Source organism: Colletotrichum orchidophilum (assembly GCF_001831195.1).
Source record: "Colletotrichum orchidophilum strain IMI 309357 chromosome Unknown Scaffold_44.1, whole genome shotgun sequence".
NCBI lineage: Eukaryota > Fungi > Ascomycota > Sordariomycetes > Glomerellales > Glomerellaceae > Colletotrichum > Colletotrichum orchidophilum.
The window spans coordinates 149018-170317 of NW_019173000.1; the positions used below are offsets into that span (position 1 = coordinate 149018).

General features: G+C 51.4%; 9 protein-coding genes across 9 annotated transcripts; 5 read left to right on the forward strand and 4 right to left on the reverse strand.

The window, feature by feature from the left end:
- Nucleotides 1–445: 445 nt before the first annotated feature.
- On the forward strand, nt 446–1054 carry CORC01_06066 (uncharacterized protein; the record flags this gene model as incomplete). The annotated part of the gene is made up of 2 exons (XM_022617708.1): nt 446–489; nt 544–1054. 2 exons carry the CDS (start codon nt 446–448, stop codon nt 1052–1054), a joined length of 555 nt encoding a protein of 184 aa, XP_022475764.1.
- Nucleotides 1055–1351: 297 nt separating this feature from the next.
- CORC01_06067 (glycosyl hydrolase family 43) lies at nt 1352–4495 on the reverse strand (the record flags this gene model as incomplete). The annotated part of the gene is made up of 1 exon (XM_022617709.1): nt 1352–4495. One exon carries the CDS (start codon nt 4493–4495, stop codon nt 1352–1354), a length of 3144 nt encoding a protein of 1047 aa, XP_022475765.1.
- Nucleotides 4496–7629: 3134 nt separating this feature from the next.
- CORC01_06068 (pectate lyase) lies at nt 7630–8481 on the reverse strand (the record flags this gene model as incomplete). The annotated part of the gene is made up of 3 exons (XM_022617710.1): nt 7630–7752; nt 8065–8216; nt 8331–8481. The coding sequence occupies 3 exons, from the start codon at nt 8479–8481 to the stop codon at nt 7630–7632; spliced, it is 426 nt and encodes a 141-aa protein (XP_022475766.1).
- Nucleotides 8482–11391: 2910 nt separating this feature from the next.
- On the forward strand, nt 11392–12108 carry CORC01_06069 (haloacid dehalogenase; the record flags this gene model as incomplete). Its single annotated transcript, XM_022617711.1, has 1 exon — nt 11392–12108. The coding sequence occupies one exon, from the start codon at nt 11392–11394 to the stop codon at nt 12106–12108; it is 717 nt and encodes a 238-aa protein (XP_022475767.1).
- A 193-nt stretch (nt 12109–12301) lies between these two features.
- Nucleotides 12302–13222, reverse strand: CORC01_06070 (NmrA-like family protein; the record flags this gene model as incomplete). Its single annotated transcript, XM_022617712.1, has 1 exon — nt 12302–13222. The coding sequence occupies one exon, from the start codon at nt 13220–13222 to the stop codon at nt 12302–12304; it is 921 nt and encodes a 306-aa protein (XP_022475768.1).
- Nucleotides 13223–13998: 776 nt separating this feature from the next.
- Nucleotides 13999–14882, forward strand: CORC01_06071 (short-chain dehydrogenase; the record flags this gene model as incomplete). The annotated part of the gene is made up of 2 exons (XM_022617713.1): nt 13999–14284; nt 14350–14882. The coding sequence occupies 2 exons, from the start codon at nt 13999–14001 to the stop codon at nt 14880–14882; spliced, it is 819 nt and encodes a 272-aa protein (XP_022475769.1).
- Nucleotides 14883–15724: 842 nt separating this feature from the next.
- Nucleotides 15725–16588, forward strand: CORC01_06072 (phospholipase/Carboxylesterase; the record flags this gene model as incomplete). Its single annotated transcript, XM_022617714.1, has 1 exon — nt 15725–16588. The coding sequence occupies one exon, from the start codon at nt 15725–15727 to the stop codon at nt 16586–16588; it is 864 nt and encodes a 287-aa protein (XP_022475770.1).
- Nucleotides 16589–16797: 209 nt separating this feature from the next.
- On the reverse strand, nt 16798–17547 carry CORC01_06073 (uncharacterized protein; the record flags this gene model as incomplete). The annotated part of the gene is made up of 1 exon (XM_022617715.1): nt 16798–17547. The coding sequence occupies one exon, from the start codon at nt 17545–17547 to the stop codon at nt 16798–16800; it is 750 nt and encodes a 249-aa protein (XP_022475771.1).
- Nucleotides 17548–19340: 1793 nt separating this feature from the next.
- On the forward strand, nt 19341–20949 carry CORC01_06074 (uncharacterized protein; the record flags this gene model as incomplete). The annotated part of the gene is made up of 2 exons (XM_022617716.1): nt 19341–19904; nt 19975–20949. 2 exons carry the CDS (start codon nt 19341–19343, stop codon nt 20947–20949), a joined length of 1539 nt encoding a protein of 512 aa, XP_022475772.1.
- Between the last annotated feature and the right edge of the window lie 351 nt (nt 20950–21300).

A 21300-nucleotide genomic window follows, 5' to 3' on the forward strand; every position in this document is an offset into this window, starting at 1 on the left:
CCCTATCGATGATCAGATGGTAAAGATCATCGGCGTGGTATGTGAGGGCAGATGCTGAAAACAACATGGCGGTGATGGCCAAGGACATCGACAATTCGTATCCGCCGAAAAGGTTGTCTGGTTGCAGGCTCCGGGGAAGCTTCGCCGGAACTTTTGCCGGATAACAATAACACGAATTCTTGGTATCAATGTACTGCTGTTCAATTCTGCCGAATGAGCCAAGCTGCAACGGGCTTTGTGGACCTTGAATACGTTATGAACTTGTGGCATGTCTCGGCAGCATGATACGACAGAATGTCCACGTGTAATGTCAGACAGTCAACTTGGCACTAAACCTAACAGTATTTAAAGGAAGGGTATCTTCTTGTTGACAGTGACAGCGACATCTTCTCTGTGCAGGAACTCAGTACAAGCTACAAACCTCTACCTAGGACCAACAGCTACCATGGTAGCCTTTTCGAAACGCGTTGTAATCATCGCGATGGCAGTGTGAGAACAACAAAATATCTAACAATAATCAAAGCTTAGCTAACGAACAGTCAGACTTGCCACAGCTGAAGCTCAAGTCAACCCGGTCTTTTGCCCAACGGTGACGTCGACTGGAACCGTTTGTCCCACATTCGTCCAACTAGCATGTTTTGCCATGTCAACCATCTCCAGCCGCTGCGGATGTCCATCGACAGTTCCGACGAAATCAGTCGACTATCCTTGTGGAGGAAAGGGACCGACTGGTTGTATGGGAACCTCATATATCTACGAGACTGCAACTCCGACCTGTGAAAGCGATACTTTTCTGACCCAGACTGTCCCAACCATTCCGCCAACTCCTGTTGGCCTCGAGGCATGCCCTACAGTCTATACAACCGGAACAATATGCGCGACCTGCATACGGCCCATGTGTGTGCAAATGTCGACAATTTCTCAGCTTTGTTACTGTCCAACTGAAGCCCCCACCGTTTCCCTAAACTTCCCTTGCAGCGCAGAGTGCCCTGGTGGCTGTGGCACCTTCTACGAGTATGCTACTGAAACGCCAAAGTGTACGTCAGCCGTCTAAGAGACTAGCTTATGGAATGGAGGTATGGGAATGAGACATCAGTGTATGAAGACTGGAAGGCATTCCACCTATATCGGTGCATACAGACTGCGCATTTTGGTATTAAAATGGCACGAAAGTAATCAAGCTCGACAAGCTTTTCCATCGTGTAGGCACAAGAGGACTCAACGAAAAACGAAGTCTCCAAAAAGTTTTCATCATATCTGTTTGAGTTAATAGTAGACTACAATTATCTACAGCTGTTTTCCAATGTAAAAGTTACGCTCATTTCCCCCATGAATCATGATGCCTCGTCAATCAAAAACGAATCGCTCGCGAACTGCGCCGGACCTTTTGAGGAACAGTTTGAGGTTTAACGCTTGTCAAAGTAGGGACAACCGGAATAATCAATCCCGTATCAGAGTTGAAGTATACGTGATCAACAGTTGTCTCGCGTCTGTAACCACCGCCATCAGGGATAGCGAAGCGGTGGTAGACAATGTACCAATCGTCTGTGCCTGGGACGTTGAACATGGAGTTGTGGCCAGTACCAAGGATGCCTTGGGACGGATCCTTCTGCAAAATAACGCCGTGGTATGTCCAAGGGCCGTTGAAAGTCTTGGAACTAGCATACCCCACCCGGTAGTCCTCGGATCCAGTATCGTCGATGGAGTACGTGAGATGGTAGAGCCCTTTGCGATAGACCATGAAAAGACCTTCTCGGAAGTCGACCAGGCCGGTCATACGTTGCGCCGTGCCCCAGTTGACAGAAATCAGGTCGTCGTTCAACTCTGCCACAAGAGGGTTACCGTTACCCCAGTAGAGGTAGTATTTACCAGAGACTGGGTCATGGAAAGCCGCCGGATCAATAGCTTGTCCTGCGGTGACGGCCTCATTATTGAGGATCATAGCCTCCGGCTGAGCAGTGAAAGGTCCCTCGGGAGATTTAGCCACCGCAACGCCGATTGTCTTGGTGTTCAGAGCTGCGTTTTGGCCGCTGAAGTAGAAGTAGTATGTTCCATTGCGCTCGGTTATGGTGGGAGCCCAAGCATTGCCGGTCGCCCACGGGACGTTGCCGTTCGCTCCGTCAAGAGTGAGGAAGGGCTCCTGACTGCGGGTCCATTGAACGAGATCGGTAGACTTCCAGAAGTAGAACGTGTTTCCACCCCAGCCGGGAACTCCATCGGTGGTGGCATAGATATAGTAGACGCCGTTGTAAACGGCAACGTTGGGGTCAGCGTAAAGGCCGGGCAGGACAGGGCTGCCCATATCCACGGCGCTAATGTTCCATTCTGCGACGACCTTACTGCCGTTAGACAACACATACTTGACTGGAGTGTTCAGATTGACAGTTGAGCCAGATGCAGGAGATGAGGTCACGCCCTTGGCAGTGGTGAAGACAGGGGCGAGAGAGGCGAGGTTGGTGCCCGGCTTGACGGGGAACAAGACTTTGTGGTCGGTGGTGTTAATGATGACGGGGACCTTCAAGAGTGAGGCATCGGAAAGAGACACTTCCGTGATAGCGCCAACGTTTCCAGAGCGAGAGAGAACTTCAGCAGCGGTCAAGGACCTGTTGAAAATGGCAAACTCGCGAATCTGGCCCTTGAAAAGCTTGTCGCTAGAGTAGACAGACTTGCCAATATAGTTTGCAGTCGTGACACCATTACCGATGCTTTTAGGATCGATACTGACGTCTTCGTTCCTAGCCACCTCAAAACCGTTGAGGTAAATAATAGAGGTACGACCCGTGATAGTGTAGACAAGATGCAGCCAAGACCCTGAGGGCAGAGAGGAGCTGGAAGCTGCCGTCTGCTCCCCTGTCCAGTCGCTAGTAGTGATGCTGGCTCTGTAAGGGCTTCCGGACGTGAAGAGATATCCATCACCATTACCATTAGCAGCAGTGTTGCCAATTCCGTAGATAAAGTAGGGGGTTGCCTGAGAAGCATCGAGGAGAACCTGAGCTTCGATGGAGACGTCCTCGACGCCAGACAAGATGTTGTTGGGAAGCTGGACAAAGTCATTGGAACCGTCAAAGGTGAGAACACCGTCCACGACAGTAGCACCACCATTGATCACAGCGTGGTTGCCGTTTCCGGAAGCATCTTGTAGCTGGGTGCCGTCAACAGATGAGAAGTCGTAGCGGAGGATTTCGCCGTCAGCGTTGACTGCTCGGCGCGTGGTCGAAGCTTCCGTCAAGGACGCAAGCTCAGCAGCAGTGACGGGAATGACAGTTCCGTGACGCGGGCTGGCCGGAAGGCTGTAAGAAGACGATACTACCCAGTTAGGTTTACCAATGTCGGCAGTTTCGAGGGGGATGTAGCCGCGGCCACCGTACTCGTCGACGAAGAGGTAGAACTTCTCGCCGTGGACATCGTCCGGGTTCGCTTTAAATGCAGTCGGGCCTTCGACGGCGCTGGTACCAGCCTTCTTGCCGATGCAAGAGTCTATGATGGTCCACGAATCCAGGGTAGCGAGAAGCGATTTCGAGCTCTCTTGGATGATGTCACTGCATCCAGTGCCGCTGGCGCCTTCGTCCTTTGTGAAGCGGTAATAGGTATCGGACGACTTGATGACAGTCGAGTCAATTCTTGACATGCCAGCGTCCTGCCAGACAGAGGTCTCGCTGAAGGTCACGAAGTCGCGGGTGGTTGCGTAAAGCATGCGATGGTAGGTACTTTCAGTACGATTCACATCACTGTCCTTGTAGAGAGATGATGCCCAGAATACCAGATAGACGCCGAGGTCGTCATCGTAGTATGCTTCGGGGGCCCATGTGTTTCCTGCTTCAGGAGGAGATATCAAGACGTGTCGCTGTGCTGACCAGGTCTTGAGATCGTGGGATTCCCAAACCTCGAGGTAACGACTTCCGAAGCGCACTGAATCGCTCCATGACGTGCCTGAGCCGATGGAGAGATCGGTCGCGATAAGGTAGAAAGTGTCTCCCTCTGGTGATCTGATGAGGAAGGGATCACGGAGTCCTTTGGTGCCGTACGTAGATGTCAAGACGGGCTGACCTCCATTGAGCTCGGTCCATTGCAGGGCATCGTTGCCTTTGCTAGCAGCGAAGTAGATCTTCTCTCCAGCAATGGAGTTTCCAGTGAAATAAGAGAAGGCATAACCTGCAAATGGGTCAAGGACCACAGCTTTGCGGACGGAAGCGACTAGTTCTCGAGTATGAGAGCTGCCTTCGTAGTCGATGGAAGCGGTAAGCGCTACCTTGGTATCTTCGGCCTGTCTGACGACAACACCACTGCTTGAGATAACCGAAGAAGAGTTGCTTGCCCAGGTGACATTGAGGCCGTCACTGGTGGAAGGTAGGTGCAGGTTGCCACGAACATCGGCGAGATTGGTGACGGTGATGGCGGCGAGGGCCGCTTCAACCTTTGAGGAATTGTTGTTTTGGCCTTCCACAGTCGCCGCGAGGGCGAGTGCGGAGGCGAGCCAGAAGTGAAGCGATTGCATGGCTGGGATTGCTCAGGGAGCCACAGGTCGTCACCTCAGATATCAAGTCGGAGTTTGTATCACAGGATCTCCATCTGGCTTTATAAATGCAGCGTTCCTGTCGTCCGGCCCCGACATACGCAGGTGCGGGATGATCTTCCACATCGCTCGGCAAGAACAAGACGGACCGTCCGAGACTTCGACCGGCCGGCTTGGGTAACACTCTAATGAAAATTGCGCCCACAAATAGCCCAATGATCTCTCATTTCCTCTTGCTCCTGCGCAAGCCTCATGCTAGCAACGGATAAATTGGGAGTTGGCTTTGAGGAGCAGGCGCAGCAGTAAAGGCAAAGCTTGGTGGAACGGTTACACCGAAGCCCAACGGAAACTTGCGGTAGTCTCATTAGCTACCCCCGAAGAGCGTTGTTTCTCCACAATCTAGTGTATACCCCATAATCTCCGGTGATGATGCGCATCCCGGCTGTTGATGGCTAGATTGCGGGGAAGTCGCAGCCGGCGAGGAGACTAGGAGTCTAGAGACGATGCGCCCGAGTCGGGTTGCTCGACGGTGCTCAGGTGACTGGACAGAAGTGGGAGGCAGTCAGGTTAAGCTCCGTGACTACAGACTTATCAATCTTGGCATTGACTCAACATGTTGTCTGAAAGCGACCCGGACTGGAAGTTGTTGCAGGCATGACGTCGGGCGAAGATGTGCCCATTTCTTGGCTCCAAATCTGGCATAGTTGTCACAGTCAAGGTGCACTTGAATATCTCGTATTACCAGCAGTAGTCTGGTGGTTACGGAGGTGCCGTTCAAAAGGTTTTGTTAGACTGCCAAGATATTGCAGGGATTATCATCTAGTCAACCTCACCAGTATATGAGTCTATTTTATACTCAAAAGATAGATTAGAGTATCCCCTAAAAATAGTCTCTTTCGTACGTCAGCCCTTTATGAGCCTGATTAATGATAAGAGAATGTATTTGGAGGCCTCTATCCTTGCCGATAGCATGATTTTCTGAGCAGCCTTAAAAGAAACTTTTGAACCGGCACTCCGCGGGGGGAAGAAAGTTGGCAGTGCAGTGGGCAAGGGCTGGGTAGTTTGAGCAGGGGGGGCGGAAGCTGTTCGTGAGATCGCGGAAATGATGTGCCGAGCTAGGCTGACCACGCGCTCGAATCAAAATGCGCCCGTTGTTAACATTTGGGCAAGCGACTGCCCCGCAACTCATCTAAACCCCTTGACTAATACATTCTGTCACCAGCAACGCTCGGACCGAAGCTGGGGCGATGGTATCATTCATTACCTTAGACCAAACCGCAAGTGAGTTTCAAGAATGTCTTGGCCTTGCCAGGAAGTCTCACCATGTATAGTAGACGCTTACTAGCTGGGAAAAGAGGCAAAAGAGAATCAACTCGGCGACAACTTCCCAGGGACATTCGAACTTACCTATGACTCGGTGTGGTCCTCTCATTTCCTGAGGTGAGGTCAGGTAACTCTCACACGCGCTTGCACTGAGTAGCCTAATGATTTGAGCTCGCCTTTATAAAACATGTTGAGTCTTCATTTCCAACTCCTGGGACACGTTGACTAGTCGCAATGGCGTCAAACGCCGCCACCGCCGCCGCCACCGCCGCCGCCGCCTCCATCACCAGTGTCTCATAACTTCACCATCGCATAGTTCGAAATCATCATCGTGTTGAAATTGTTGCTCAAGCTTCTCAATTGAACTGCTTTTCTTCGAATGGATCAAAGTCTTCAGGCTTTCAATCAAAGTGCTAAGCCTGGTAGAGCATTGGGGCTTTTGCGTCTGGGTGGCTTGATTCGTCGTGATGAAAGCGGCAATATCGGAGGATTCAGTTGAGTTGAAAAGAGTGATTTCAGTATGGAAATAAGGTAGATTTAGTCCATCAAAGCTGCTGATGGCTTCCTGGGTTTCGCCGATGATGAGGTTGATGAGCGTGATCGCTCGGTAGTTTCCCTTGATGTAAAATAAAAATAAAAATAAATGATGACTTGCGTGGAATTTTACCCGCCACCTATATTGTCAGTTTGGCGACTCCACTTGCTGATTGAAGGGTGCTGGGCATGCGGCTGCACCATTGCTTTTTAGTGATGTGGTCAGTGAGGCTCTGGACATAGAGTTCCATTAGTCTTGTCGTTCGGCAACAAGCGAAAGCCTCAAATCATATTCACCATTCCACATATCTTGAAAACTTAAAAGCAAATAGACTTTGCTCCAGCGAACGGCTGGCACGAACCCTCGGCCTACACGTGGTCCAACGCACCAGGCGAAGCCCGAAGCATATTGTTCATCACGCCGAATCTATGTCAGCATGCTCAAAAATAAAAATTGCGCCAAATATAAGGAAGTTCTAAAGGCCCAATGCTGCTGTTAGACTGCCACATGATGTCCGCCTCAAATTGGAGAGCTGCGCCAAGTTTGTGACTACGGCACTCATAAACGTGATTTGAGAGACGTGTTAGCACAAATGATATCCTTATGATACTCTGTACCAACGCCGATTAGGATTAGAAATAGTTTATCGGGGTTAGATGGCTGGATCAAGCTTATGGCAAGCCAATAGCAACTTTTTTTTTTAAAGGAGTGAATTGGGAGACTTGGAACAAGAGGTCAAAAGCACCAATATTTGTGCGCAAACATGAAAGTAGCTAGTTAAAATATGGATACCATCAGACAGTCCTATACGGCCAATCTTCTGCATTGTTGGCGACGACGTCTTACACGGTAAGGCACATGGGCAAGGTATGGACTTGCTCGCGTCGAGACAGGACATCTGATACCGGGTATTAAGACTTTGGGACAGCCACACGAAGGAAAACATACACACATTTTGAGTTCTTGAAGGTTCAAATCCTGTTGGATCAATGTACATGCAGATAACATGGCCGTTCATCATTCAACATCCAGCTAATTGTGTGCGCGCAGCGATCAAAGGCCGCAGTGTGAAACTATAGGCAAGAAAATCTAGCTTGGAGACCGAAATTGAGAATATGATACAGTCCGGGGCTATTTGTGTGCTCGACAGACCCGTGTGGGCTGTCGGCAATGCCGTTCGGCTCGTTGAGGAGGCGTCTTGTCCAGAGCAATCACTGACTTTTGGCTCGCAGCCACCGGCGCAGCCATTGTACATCTGTCACATGACCTTGGCATCGGTCCAGACGTTCTTGATGATGGCGATGCCGCCGTAGTTGGTGTTGATGCCAACTACTCCGCTGCCGTTGTAGGCGGTAACACCCTCGACGTAGACATTGCGTACCTTCTAAGATATTGCGTTCGAACTGACGGCTGCACTTATTTGGTTAGTATAAGGTCAGCATGATCAATATCGTAGCTCATGGGACTAGGCAACAAAGGACTTACGTTGACGCAAGAGCGATAGACGTTGACCTAGCATCAGCAACGTGCTTCTAGGAATCGAAGAAAGTACTACTTCAGGATAACCCGGATCGCTGGCCTTGTATTTACCGCCACCAATTTTTCAGGTATGGTCGCCAGCCTTGTCGTTCTTCTGCATTGGGTGCCAACTATGTGCTTAAGCAGAAGGTTTACCGTTTGGTTGGTTACTCACACGAGTGATGGCATCCTCGCAGACATCTTCAAACCACACAAACTCGAGAGTACAAGAGCCACCGCAGTGAAGACCCTCCTTCTGGTTTTTACCAATGGTAGCATTCTTTAGAGTTGCATGACGGCTGGGAAGGAAGACAGCAGCGGCATCACCTATCCGGTTTTGTCAGTCCAAGACCAGGGCTTGTCAGATGCTTTCTGTGGATAGCTTACCTCAATCGCAACTACTGCAAGAACTAGAGCCATGGTCGAATCTGGCCCAGCCACCGTCGTAAACAGTGGCCATGGGGACCTCGATGTAATTGCCGTTGGTCTTGGTGTAAGTTGCAACGGGAACACCGCCCTCGTATCCGAGAAAGGCGAGGGTGCTGGGTACAGCCGCCAGCAAAGCCACGATGCAAACCTTGGGGAAGCACATAATGACTGAAAGCTTTTGACCACAAGCTGTTTGGAGCAATAATTGCCAATTGTTATCTGAATTTGATATCCTTGCTTGGTTAAGGTTGTGGGAATAAGATTGTCTCTTAATATGAAACAGCAGGTTATAATCTTGCACCACTTGCACGTTTCAAATAGTATCTTTTTTTTATTCATTATCGGGGATTCCGAGCCAATGCGAACGAATAATATTAAGTAATTATGCATCCTCCATTGACCGACCTGTCGTGGATGATTTTAACTCCTCGAAGATCCACGAACGGCATCCTACATGCTCTCTGAATCTTACGTTGAGGGAAAATCACAATCTGCAGATTACCTATACGATCCAATCATGCTCGCAACTCCCCGGTCAATTGCTGCGATATCAAGGCGCAGAGATATGGCTAAGGGGGTAAGCCAAAGGAACGGGTGCGAAATAGGGAGGACTCCAGAGCTATTTCCCCTTCAATGGCAGTTTGCCGCCGCTGGCCCTCGTTTCAGTATGTGTTGGTTCACGTAATCACAGGGTGATTTGTTCGATCGAACCGTGGTGACGAAGGGTCAATTACTCTTGTATTGATCTCTGCGTGAAGTGGAAAAGAGTGGTTCCAACCGTTGGTTGGATCGCCGGTCAAACGCTGATATAGAGACCCTCAGATGGCCCCTGCGCTGGCGCTGACTCGAGGTCGAATTGGGCTTCCAATCCGACAGTATGGTATTATAGAGCATTCAACTTGCGTTGCTAATATTGAATCAGGATTCCGCCAAGTCATTTAATACAAGGTCACATTATCTGCTTGATATTGCCAAGAACAACCATGTGGACGGAGAAACTGCCTACTAACGTGCGCCCCGGCAATGCAGATTTCCCCAAGCAGGATCCTCTTGCAAGCTGCTCCGTCCGGGTCGCAGTTTACCGCCACTTAGCAGCTTGGGATCACTGGTCTAACAGTTCCAGGCTAGGGTTTGTTTATCTGAGCTGTCCGTATTGTATTGTGGCGCCAAAACAGTTGCATAGTGCGCCCAGTCAGATGAAGTACCTAGGTTATATGCAAGACGTAGACAGCGTCTTTGTCATGTATAACTGAGAGCCTTCCAACGTGGAACATTTAGGTCCATTATCACAACTGTGGCTTTGGCTTCAGGCAGTCCGCTCGGGATTGATAAGTGCCGGCAGAAATTGGTTGCACCAAACAGCGGGCCTATAGAATCGAGGAATTGGCGCGTTCGTATGCAAATCCGTACTAAGAATTTGTGCTGGCTGCAGGTAAAGATGACAATGTCACGACAAGAAAATGCGTAGACGGTCGAAATGCATGGAAGACAGTTCGCTCACATGGAATCGCAAAACCTAGCTAAGTAAGCCATAATGAGTGATTTAATTTACGGACTCCTTATGCACGTCTCGCCCTCATGGTCTTTTGCATAGCCTTGACTGAGCGATACCGAGGATTATTTCTGGGCGGCTCGCATAAAACAGGAGACGAACCTGGGACGAACAAGCTTCTAGGCTCTCATGTTTCAGTGAATTGACCGTAGAGGCGTAGTTGAATGGTATACTGACACGTCCAAATGTGAAACTTTCATCCTTGAATCATTTCTGCAGATTTCATGCTACCTCAACGACTCAAAACGCATTTCCGAAAGAGCTGACGGCAACACCGGATCAAGTCTCCTTGCGAATATGTGTAAAAACTGGAGATTATTTGCAGACCGCGCCCACTGGTTTCTCCCCGGAAGAAAGTGAGCACCGTTTTGAATTTGAAGAGAAATATTCAGGATTACGTTCTTACGTTGTCAACTAGTAGTGATCTTATTGAGTATTATATAGTCTTGGTACAGAACAAGGCAGCAAAACGTTATCGATGGAATTTGAAGATGGTTTGTATCAGTCTGAAGCCTCTAATTCCGTCATCATTCCTCCGAGATAGTCGACATGCGCAGCGAGGTAGTTGGTGTTACCTTTTAATCCCTAATCAGTCGATGTATTAATGATGGGATTCTGTGAATTACAAGCTTTCCTTTCACACCTCAATGATGTATTTAGATTTGGGGAATATTTCTTCAACGCCTCGTTTTTATTCTGGCAGAAGAAATACCCAAATTCTATGCGCGTAGCGTCTCAAGAAGTTCCAACAGTAAATCCACAGCACTTCCCCAGCAGTCTAGAAACATTCCTGGGTCACTTTCACGGGTTGCATAAGCCACGATGTTGACTGTATCACAGTGGTGAATCCTGCCTACCTCAGTGGCGGTTTCATGCGGGTGAGTTCAACATCGCTCGTCGGGAGTGGGAGAGGCCCATGATGGGTTGCAGCATAAACAAAGCAAAAGGTTACTATTGCTCCGATGAAACCACTTGATGCTATTGCCTTGAGAAGATGATCGTGACGAAGCTCGCATTTGAATGGTGAATCACTTCTCTAGAAAACCCCTTGTTTCTTACGTGTGGCCAATTGCTGGGTTGAATGCAATGGCTGGATATATATACTAACTATTGCACGATGGTATCAATAGCAAGGCAAGTCAAGCTTGCTACACGTGTGACCCATCTGTAACCATTTGAAAGCTACCTGAAATCAGTTGTTTCTGCATTCTTCAGCGTCCGACTTGACTTGATCAGAGGCATCACGTCATCATATTTGGCTTATGTGATCATGGCGACGGCGCCCAATCAGGTCAGTACATCGAGTCGAAGGATTGTGGCGCTATAGTACGCCCTTTCATATTCACAAGGCGGCGTCGAATTACTAATGGGAACTTTTGAATGAAGTTAATCTCTAATTCTCCAGAAGACTAAAATTCAATGGCTTTATATATCAAAGCTCCTGCCAAGGAATGTTTATTTTCCTGCCCATAGCTTGTTTCTTGACCCTAAAGATACCTTTACCAAATCACATCGATCATCATGTCTCAGCAACCAACAGAGATCAAGGCGGTCTTCTTCGACTTCATGGGCACCTGCCTCAACTGGCATGCCAGCGTAGTTGAATCCTTACCCTCTGCCATTCCAAAGGACGAAGCGTCAAAGTTCGCCCTCGAGTGGCGCAGACAATATTTCATCCAGAATGCACAGCGACATGCGCAAGGCCTCGAGCCCGAGGACATTGACATCACGTTTGCGCGGGTTCTCGACAACCTTTTGACACAGTCTCCCGTCCATGCCGACCACTTCAGTCCCGACGTCAAGGCTCGGCTGATCAAGGCGTGGCACTCGCAACCTGCATGGCCCGAAGTCGCAAAGGCCATTGAGAGCCTGCGTAAAGATCTCGGCCTCGAAGTGTTTGTGCACGCCAATGGCACCACTCGCTTGCAGCTGGACCTCGTTCGGTTTTCGGGGTTGAGCTTCGACATGCTCTTCTCCAGTCAGCTGCTGGGTGTTTACAAGCCCAACCCCATTGCTTATGAAAAGGCGTTGCAACTCGTCAAGCTGAAGCCTGAGGAAGTGGTGCTGGTTGCAGCGCATGCGTATGATTTACGCGGGGCTCAGCAGGTTGGGCTAAGGACCATCTATGTTCATCGATGGACCGATGACGTAGATGAGGATATGGGACAGGTGCGGTCTGAGTTTGATGTGTTCCTAGAAGATATGACGGATCTGCCGAATGCAGTCGGTAGATTGTGAAAGAAGAGGTGCATGTTGATTTTCAGAACTTCACACAAATCACACACATTTCACTGGGTTGACCACACCGGGGTTCAGGTGAGGTGAGGAGTCGGGGTTCTAATTAGCGCGCAAGGGACACAGTTCTAGCCTTTGATGATGCGTAGTCAGTACCAATTTGGAAGTAAACAGGAAAGGTTCCTTGAGTGACTCTTCAGACTGCTGGGTTGGCGACAACATCTGCGATGACAGTATCCAAATCCTCATCTTCCAGCCCCAAAGCCTTCATAGCAAAGTCGTCGCGTTTTGTCCAGTTTGCATCCAATTGTCCAACGGCAAAGACGAGGTCCTCAATCGCCTCAGCGTCGCCGGCATCGGCCTTTTTCTTGTGTTTGTCAATAAAACTTTGAGACTCGACCTCATTGATTGTCCACTTTGACCCCGTTGCCTTCTCTAGACTCTTAAGCAGCTCGTTCTGCGTGATGCAAAAGCTCTGGATGAAAAGCGTCTTGTTCTTCGTCACTTCGGTGACTCCCAGGTTGAGGATGCGCACAACAGCCTCTCCGACTCTCGGCAGCGTCGCGACAGAGGCCTTGATGTCGCCGCCGTCAATGACGTCAATCTTCTTCGTGTCCAGGTACGCGTGCAAGAAGCCTTCCTTGACACCCCAGTCGAAAAAGTGCCCGCAGACGATACCCGTCCAAGCAAAGTTGGGGTTCTTGTCGGCCAGTTCCTGCGCTTTCAGACGGACGGCGAGCTTCCAGCGGTAGAGCTTGATGAGCTCCCGGGCGCGGGGGTTATCGGCGTCGATACTGCCGAAGTCGGCGGGCATGAAGTGCTTCACGCCAGCGGCGGATGCCGCCTCGGCGATGCGCAGGTGCTGGTCGAGGTCGCGCAGGCGGAAGCTGACGATGACGGCTTCTTGACCTGCGAAAGCCTTCTTGAGGCCTTCGTAGGAGAGTTCATCGTCGACCTCGACGACTTGCACCTGGTCGGCGGGGTACTCGATGGTGCTCTTGGAGCCGGCGCGCTTCAAGGCGCTGAGCTTGAACGACTTGGCGGCGACCAGGGAGTCTAGGATTTTGGCGCCTAGCGTGCCATTGGCGCCGACAAGGAGAACGGATTTCGGTGCCATATTTAGAGGAGGGTATAGGTTTTGTTGTTTCTTTCTTCTGGGTTATTCAAGCGAGATCCCGGAGTTTTTTTGTTGGTTTCGGCAATGATATTTCGATTTCAGATCCTCGACGTAGACAGCTCCAAGGACATTAGGCGACTTCAGCACTGACTCACGTCATTGGGCAGCTCTCGGGACGGCTTACCGAGTCTTTTTATCTGCCGTCGGGGTGGGGCCCGTAGAAGCCCGGTTTAGGCGGGACATGGAATAGTGTGTCTTCCCAAGAGAGAAGGTTATCGCAGTTCTGAGCATTAGACGTGGGATTCTGTTAGTGGTCATCGAGACCCCTCATCAAACAACCCCCTTAGGCCCCAACGGGGTTAAAAATGCCCAGATCGGAACCCTCCCGGCTCCGGACACAACAAGATCCACTCACGCCGGCCCGGAGCACGCAGTTCAAGGCTGTCGACGTTGGCATCTGCGTCTTCGCGCCTTCGTGTTTATATATTCTGGTGTTGAAGGAGTTCAAAGAGTCCTTGGTGAGCACTAGCACATGAAACCGCCGCAATCTAGCCATCTATCGTATAGAATCCTCCGTCAAGCTTAACTCCGGGCGCGACACCCAGTGCTGAAGCCGTCTCAGGCTAGCATCATTCCACACAGCGGGGTAATAAAAGGGCTGCAGACTCCCTGCTTTGATATTTGGATATTCATAGCAAAGCTCATATCCAAGGCAGAATTTTCATTGTTCTGTAACCAATCTCACCATATCACTAAATCAACTCATCACATCAGCCATGTCATCCAAGCGTATCGTGCTCATCACCGGTGCCAACACCGGCATCGGATACGAGACAGTCAAGGCCCTGCTGCAATCCGAAAGGACGTACCACATCATTATCGGATCAAGGTCTGTCGAAAAAGGCGAAACTGCGCTGGCCGACCTCACGAAGGAATTTCCGTCCACAGCAAGCTCTTTAGAAGTCATTCAAGTGGATGTCGCCGATGACGAGTCAATCCTGGCCGCTTTCAAGAATGTGAAGGAGAGGCACGGGCTCCTTGATGTACTGGTCAACAACGCTGGTGAGTTTCGATTCAGCCATCACCGCCATCACCACCTGCGGATGAAACTGACTGTCAAAATCCAGGCGCCTCCCATGACTTTGGGCCTCACAACTACAACCCCGAGGACATCAAAGCCATTCGCCAGAATCTCAACAAGTCATACGACGTCAACACATCCGGAACCCACGTCATAACTCATGTTTTTGCCCCTCTTCTCATCAAATCCTCCGATCCTCGCCTTCTCTTCATCACCAGTGGGCTCTCTACTCTCAATGGCATCGACAGCGTTGGCCTACTCCCGTTCCAACCAGGGACTATAACGCCTGCGGGCTGGCCCAAGCCCTTCACTCTTCAGGCCGGATACCGGTCTAGTAAAACCGCGCTGAACATGGTCATGCAGAACTGGCACTGGCTACTCAAAGCGGATGGAGTCAAAGTGTGGTGCATTTCCCCCGGTGCCCTGGCAACGGGCTTAGGAGGAAATCCGGACTTGTTGAAGAAGATGGGCGCGGGTGAACCAAGCCAGGGAGGCAGGCTGATCAAGCAGGTGGTGGAGGGTGAACGGGACTCTGATGTCGGCAAGGTCGTGAACAAGGACGGTATTCAGCCTTGGTAATCAAGAAGACGAGCATTCAATAATATGACGAGCAGAGATGCCGAGAACCGAGCTGTGTTATGACTTAAGTCATGAAACAAAATTGAGCAAGTTTCCTGCCTGCAAAACTTCCAGTGATAGATACATGTAGCCTCAAGCAAATGACCAAGAGTGAATTACATCTTCTCTGATCAAGCGCAGCGACCCCGGCGTGAGCGATATCCTTCTCGCAGGGTCCATGTCTATATATTTTATGGGCTTGCCCTCAGAAATTGTAAGACTCTCCGCTGCAATGAATTTGGAAAGCTGAATTCGGTGGTAGAAGATGTTGGTGAGAATGCGGGAATGTCTGGATGGGTTGCGAAGCGGGTCTCTCTTATAGGGATGGGTGCCTGAGTACATCAGACAAGGTCCGTTACAGGGCCCCTGGCAGCGGGCTACCTGAAAGAGCTGCGGCTGCTGTGCTGCTGTGCCGCTTCGCCTACGTTTCGGCAGCTGACTCATTGATCACCCGGGATCACTTACAATATTTTCCACATGATTGCATTCATTCTTTTGAATACGTGCTTTTTTACCTTATTCTTCTATTTCTAGCCCCATTTGGTCGATAATTCTGAAAATGTACTAAGGGAGCGTAGCCAAGGCCCGTTTGGCAAGAAGCACCCTGGACACCGAGTGACGCAGGTGCGTTTACAAGGCAATTTGCCTGTCAAAGGTACCCGGAGGTAAGGTAAGGTACCTACGGTAGGCACGTAATTAGGCGACAAGTTCCCCTCCGTCATCCAAATCACCCACACAACCCTTGTTCAACATCAACCTACCTAGGATATCGTCAATGGAACGCACCTATAATGGATGCAAGCATGGCAACGGCCCCTGGAGAGATTCGCACCATCGATCCTGTTCAGGGCCACGAGCACACACACACCGTCATTCTCCTCCACGGCAGAGACAGCAGCGGCAATGATTTTGCAGCAGAATTCTTTGAAAGCGAGATATCCCAAGACCTGGCAAAAGTCTTGGCTCAGCAGTGTCCCGGACAAGCAGACGACATACCACCCCCTCGAACGCTCCAGGACCTGTTCCCAACCTTTAAACGGGTCTTCCCTAGCGCTTCGGCAATCCCGTCCCAGCGATTCGGCACCCCATTAACCCAATGGTTCGATATGTGGTCAACAGACAACCCAGGCGAGAAACCCGAACTACAGGAACCAGGCTTGTGTCAAAGTATCGACTTTATTAGCCGCCTTATAGATCAGGAGTCTCGTTTTCTGTCACGCGAGAAAGTGATTCTGGGCGGCATCAGCCAAGGCTCTGCAGCAGCTGTCGCGGCCTTCTTGAGTAGCTGCGAAGGCTTGGGCGGGCTCTTTGGCTTTTCCAGCTGGGCCTACCCAGAACTTTCGCCCTACGGAGTCCTAGATCCCAACGGAAAGGCTCGTTGTGGAAAGTACCACTGCATACAGCACGAGAAACCAAAATTGGGGTACATCATTACAAAAGAGATAACACTCACCCCCATCTTCCTTGCCCACGCCCTCGACGACGACGTGGTTCCAGTGGAAAATGGAAGAATCATCTATGCGGCATTGCGCAACATGGGTGCGGTAAACGTCGAGTGGCACGAGTACCAATATGGGGGCCACTGGATTACTGAACCCGAAGGCGTCGATGATCTCGTTCGCTTCCTCAAGCGCAACTTGAACACTCCAAAAGAGGGCTTGAGTTGAACGGTGGCTCTTGGTGGGCCAGTGCTTTTTTAAAAGGAACGAGTGCTCGGTCGGGAGTAGGTAGTAAATCAGATATTAGATGAGACGTAATCGAGAATCATACATGTACCTAAAACGAACAAACTAGAACTAGGGTATTGAAAGGAGATGTCTACCTGATGAGGCAATTCCGAAACGTCGCGAGAACCAAAAATAAAAAAAAAAAACACTCAGTAGGTGACAGTAGCAACTTTGTCGACATATCTGTCGTCTCCATCCTTTTGCAAGATGTTTTCAAACATCCACTTGCCAACATCTTCACGTGCAATGCTGTACCCAATAGCCAGTTCCTCGACACCCTTGACAGGGTCTTCGACGCCAACCCGGACCGTTCCTGCCGGCTGCTCCTTTCCGTTGGTCAAGAAGCTGGCGCGCACCACAGTCCAGGCCTCGTCGCTAGCAAAGAGGAGTTCCTCCATGGCCTTCTTGTCCTCGTGCGGGGTGTGCAAAAGTCCCTTGTAGAGAGGCTGAATGACGAGAGGCGTATCCCTCCCAAACTTGGAAATGCCGGTGCTGCTGAGGCCAATGACGCGCGGCTTTCCAGTGACACCCTTTTCCGTGCGCAGCTTCTTGATGGCGTCGAGCAATACAATCATGCCCTTCTCGCAGACGTGGACATCCTCTAGATTCATCTTGCGCAGCTCGAACCAGGCGCCGATGGAGGAGACGACAGCGTCTACAAAGCGGGTCGGGTCAAGGGGCGAGACGACGCATCGGGCAATCACGTCGGCGTCGTGGGCGTTGCCCTGTTCGATGCGGAGGTTGGGGTATTTTTCGGACGGGAGGACGGAGGTCAGCTTGGACGGCGTGCGGCACAGGGCGATGCACGTGAAGCCGGCGTCCAGGGAGCGGCGCAGAGCTGAGAGTCCGCAGCCGCCAGTGGCTCCGAGGAAGAGAATGGTCTTTGCGGAGGAGGACATGGTTGTTGAGTGGCCTGTGGTGGGATGGGGTTCGGGACGGGACCGAGTACGGATGCGAAAAGTGAGACCGTGTGGGGGATGGCGGATCGGGGCGGATGGGCTGTGGCAGAATTCCACCGAATTGTTTGGGATCGACGAGAGGATGAGATGAGAGAAGATGCTAAGAGTTGAGAGTAATAGTCGTCAAGAATGATGGACAAGCTTCATATTTCACTCGAAAAGGGAGAACATGGTCGCCTTTTATCCTACCTACAGACTCAGAGGAACACGATTGCAATGCGTACTCTTCAAGCCACGCGGAGCCGTGAAAGTGTTGAGTTGGGCCGAATTACTGATCTTGGAGACGGGGTTCGAACTCTTTAGCGCTGCCGCCTGCCAAAATGTAAGCCAGACAGGGTGTTTCTGGCCTGAAAAGACAGCTACGTGGCGTCCACAGGGCTGGAATACGGTTGGAATGTTCCTCCGCTCCATCTGGTGGCGTCCAGTCGGGAGCCTCTGATAGATGGAACGGGTCCAGCCACGTTTTCCTCATCGCGGGGCGTAGGGGCCCTGGAGACTCGAGTGGATTTTGGCACGGGATTCGATCTTTGGTGGCTTGCCGCTAGCTCCAAAAAGGGTTAGCAGTGTGCTAGAGTGGCCGCCCGAGGTGCCTGGTTGGGAAGGCAGAGCGGGTCGACTCGGATGAATCCAGCTGAAGCGAAAGCGAAAGGACTCTCTCTCTCTCTTCGCTCTCTCAGTCTCCATCAGCGAAACACTGCGCCTCCCAAGATGAAGCTCGTCGAGTTTGCCGTGTTCGAAACACCTTTCCAATCGTGGCCATAGTTTACTAACACAGATCATCGTATTCGAATCTACTTTACAAGCATTCACTTTCCCGTCTTCCCAATATACCTCACTTGGACACTTGACCACATCTGACTTGGCTCCCAGGTCGCTGGGTCGCTGGGCCATTCTCGCTCAAATCCGTGCACTCCCAACTCAACGGGACGTGAACCTCCTCCTCTCGTACTCGAGATGGCACATGTCGACCCGACTTTCCACGTCCCGCCTCTATTCCGGGCTTGACTCTGACCCAGAAAACCCCCCGTCACCCCCCCTCACGTAAACCGTAACCAACTGGATTCGGCATTTGGCTTCGAGCCCACTGATCATTCCTTGGTCCCCAATGACCTCGCTGCCCTCCATCGAGACAAGCAGGTCCCTGCATGGCTTCGCATCTCACTTCCCCAACCCAACTTTACAGCACAGACTGTGACGTTTCGTCTAGGCATTGGTGGACTCGTTGGACACTTGACTACGACGCAAGTACTCAGCCGGCCACGAGTCCGCACGACTACCGGTAACCCGCCAGCTGGGAGATGGCACCATGTCGCTTCGATTTGAGTTTCGTCCGTTTCCAGCACCCAGCTTTCATTCGCAGCCTGCCTTTCCACGGTCCAAGGCACTGCCCGCACAGCAAGGAGCGCGCCTGAAAGTTCGGGTCGATTGAGCATGTTTGTAGCCCATACCAGTGGCCATTCAAATCACAAGCGTAGACAAGGCAACCAGAATCACCCTCGGCCAGATCCAAGTTGCAGGCCGGACCCATACCGTTTCGTAGATCCCTGACGTCGGTCCCAAACTTGTCGATTCAAATTGCCCGTAATATTAAATTCACAGCATGCCGCTGCGCAAGCATTCCATTCTGGTCTTGACAGACGTCGTCAACTTAACGCCAAGGGACTCTGACAGACCAAGAGAGCCCTCCTTTCGCCACTAGATACTAGCGCCGTTCAACGGCCCCCGATCCAACAATGCTCGTGGGGAAGTCGGTTCCGGAACTCATCTTCGTAAGGTCCATTGTAATATACTTCCAGTACCTCGGACTGCTCTGCTTCCTCTACTTTTGGTTCATCTTCGCCCTTGCTGGCGTGCCCGGTATCGCCCATCCCGTGTCCATCATCATCGAAGTTGTCGGCGCCATCGAAATCATCTTCTACTTTGCGTGGTTCGTGCCCTATCGCCGTCGTCTACAAAAGCTCAGTCTCCAACCTGAGCCTCTGAATCAGGAGGAACGCCGGCGGTTCTTCTACCAGGGGCTGGATCACGCCCCGGACGTCGAGCAGTATGTCCGGAAATGGCATTGCAACGCCCAGACTGGCGATATCCGCAGGGAGAACGTCAAGGACTGGTTGATGTGGGCATTGTTCGACAAGCAAGGCAACCCGCAAGAACATGACGAGGAACTTGAAGAGTACGTTGCGGAAGTCGAAGAGCGGGCTGGAGTCAACATCAAGAGAGGTTTCGGAGACTCAACCCCTCTGCGCCTCAGCTTTGATCCCGTCACCATCACGCACCGAAGCCTGCTGTTTTATCTTGTAAGTGAACAATACTGCCAACATTCTCCCTCAAACAGGTCTACCCCGTCAACTAACACGCCACAAAAAGACCACTGGCTCTCTCGACTTCTTCGCAACCCTCGTCCTCTTTATCAGAGGTTTCAAGTTCTACCGCCAACCTCGCAACACCTTCCTCTCCGTTTTCCCATGGCGGCCCATGACTCTCTTCTCGCCCAATGAGTCCGCCGACCCGAAGCTGAGCTACTTCTGCCGCCCGCACACGTCAGAGACCCAGCGCCCGATCCTCTTCATGCACGGCGTTGGCGTCGGCATGATCCCGTACCTACTCTGGCTCTGGAGTATCCCAAAGGACGTCGGCGTCTTGTGTATCGAGATCCTCCCCGTCTCCTCGCGCATCTGCCCCCCTCTGCAGACGACCAAGGAGCTCGTCGACGGCATGGACGCCATCATCAAGCAGCAAAACTACAACGACTTTGTATTTGTTGGAAACTCCTTCGGCACCCTCCTGGCGTCCCCGTTCTTGCAGAGACCCGACATCGCGCCAAAGATCAACTCCCTCGTCCTCATCGACCCTGTATCACTCCTCCTCCACCTCCCCGCCGTGGCATATAACTTCACGCGCCGCACGCCCAAATGGGGCAACGAATGGGAAATTTGGTTCGTCGCCACGGATCCCATGGTCGCGCATACTCTCGCCCGCCGCTTCCGCTGGCAGGACTTCATCCTCTGGACGCCGCAGCTGCAAGGGAAGCGCACGACCGTCGTCCTCGGCGGCGAGGACTGCGTCACGGACCCGGACGCCGTGGCGAGCTACGTCTACTTTGGCGACCTCAACTACACGCGGCACGACAAGCCCGAGTGGGCAACGACGCCCGGCAGGTGGAGCGGGAGGGGGGAGCTGGAGCTCATGTACCTGGAGGGCATGGACCACGGTCAGGCTTTCCTGAGTATCAAGCACATGCCGCAGATTGGCAACGTGGTGATGGCGTACACGCACCTCAGCGGCGTATTGGACTCGAGGCAGGCGGACGCCGCAAAGGAGGAAGAACAGAACCGGATTTGATATAATTTCATGGTTTTATGAGGCGTTTTTGTGGTTTATTGCTTGACGGGGTAGGCAGTGTGCGTTTCTTCTCTTTCGCGACGTGGCTGAGTGAGGAGTGGATGGTCTGGGAACCTGCCCTTGCGTGTTCGTCACTCTTATTTTACAATATTTATATCCAGATGAACTTCTTCTCTTACATGTAGCTGCCAGTGATAGGTTTAGGGTTTTCTAACATGCTCATGTGATGCCGGTCTGAAAATATCAGCATCGAGGATACCGAGTTGTGGTCAAACTTCACGGCGATGCGTGCGGCCGAGAATCTCGTCGTGTCATACACACTGTCACACTCATTACAAACGGCAGGTATTG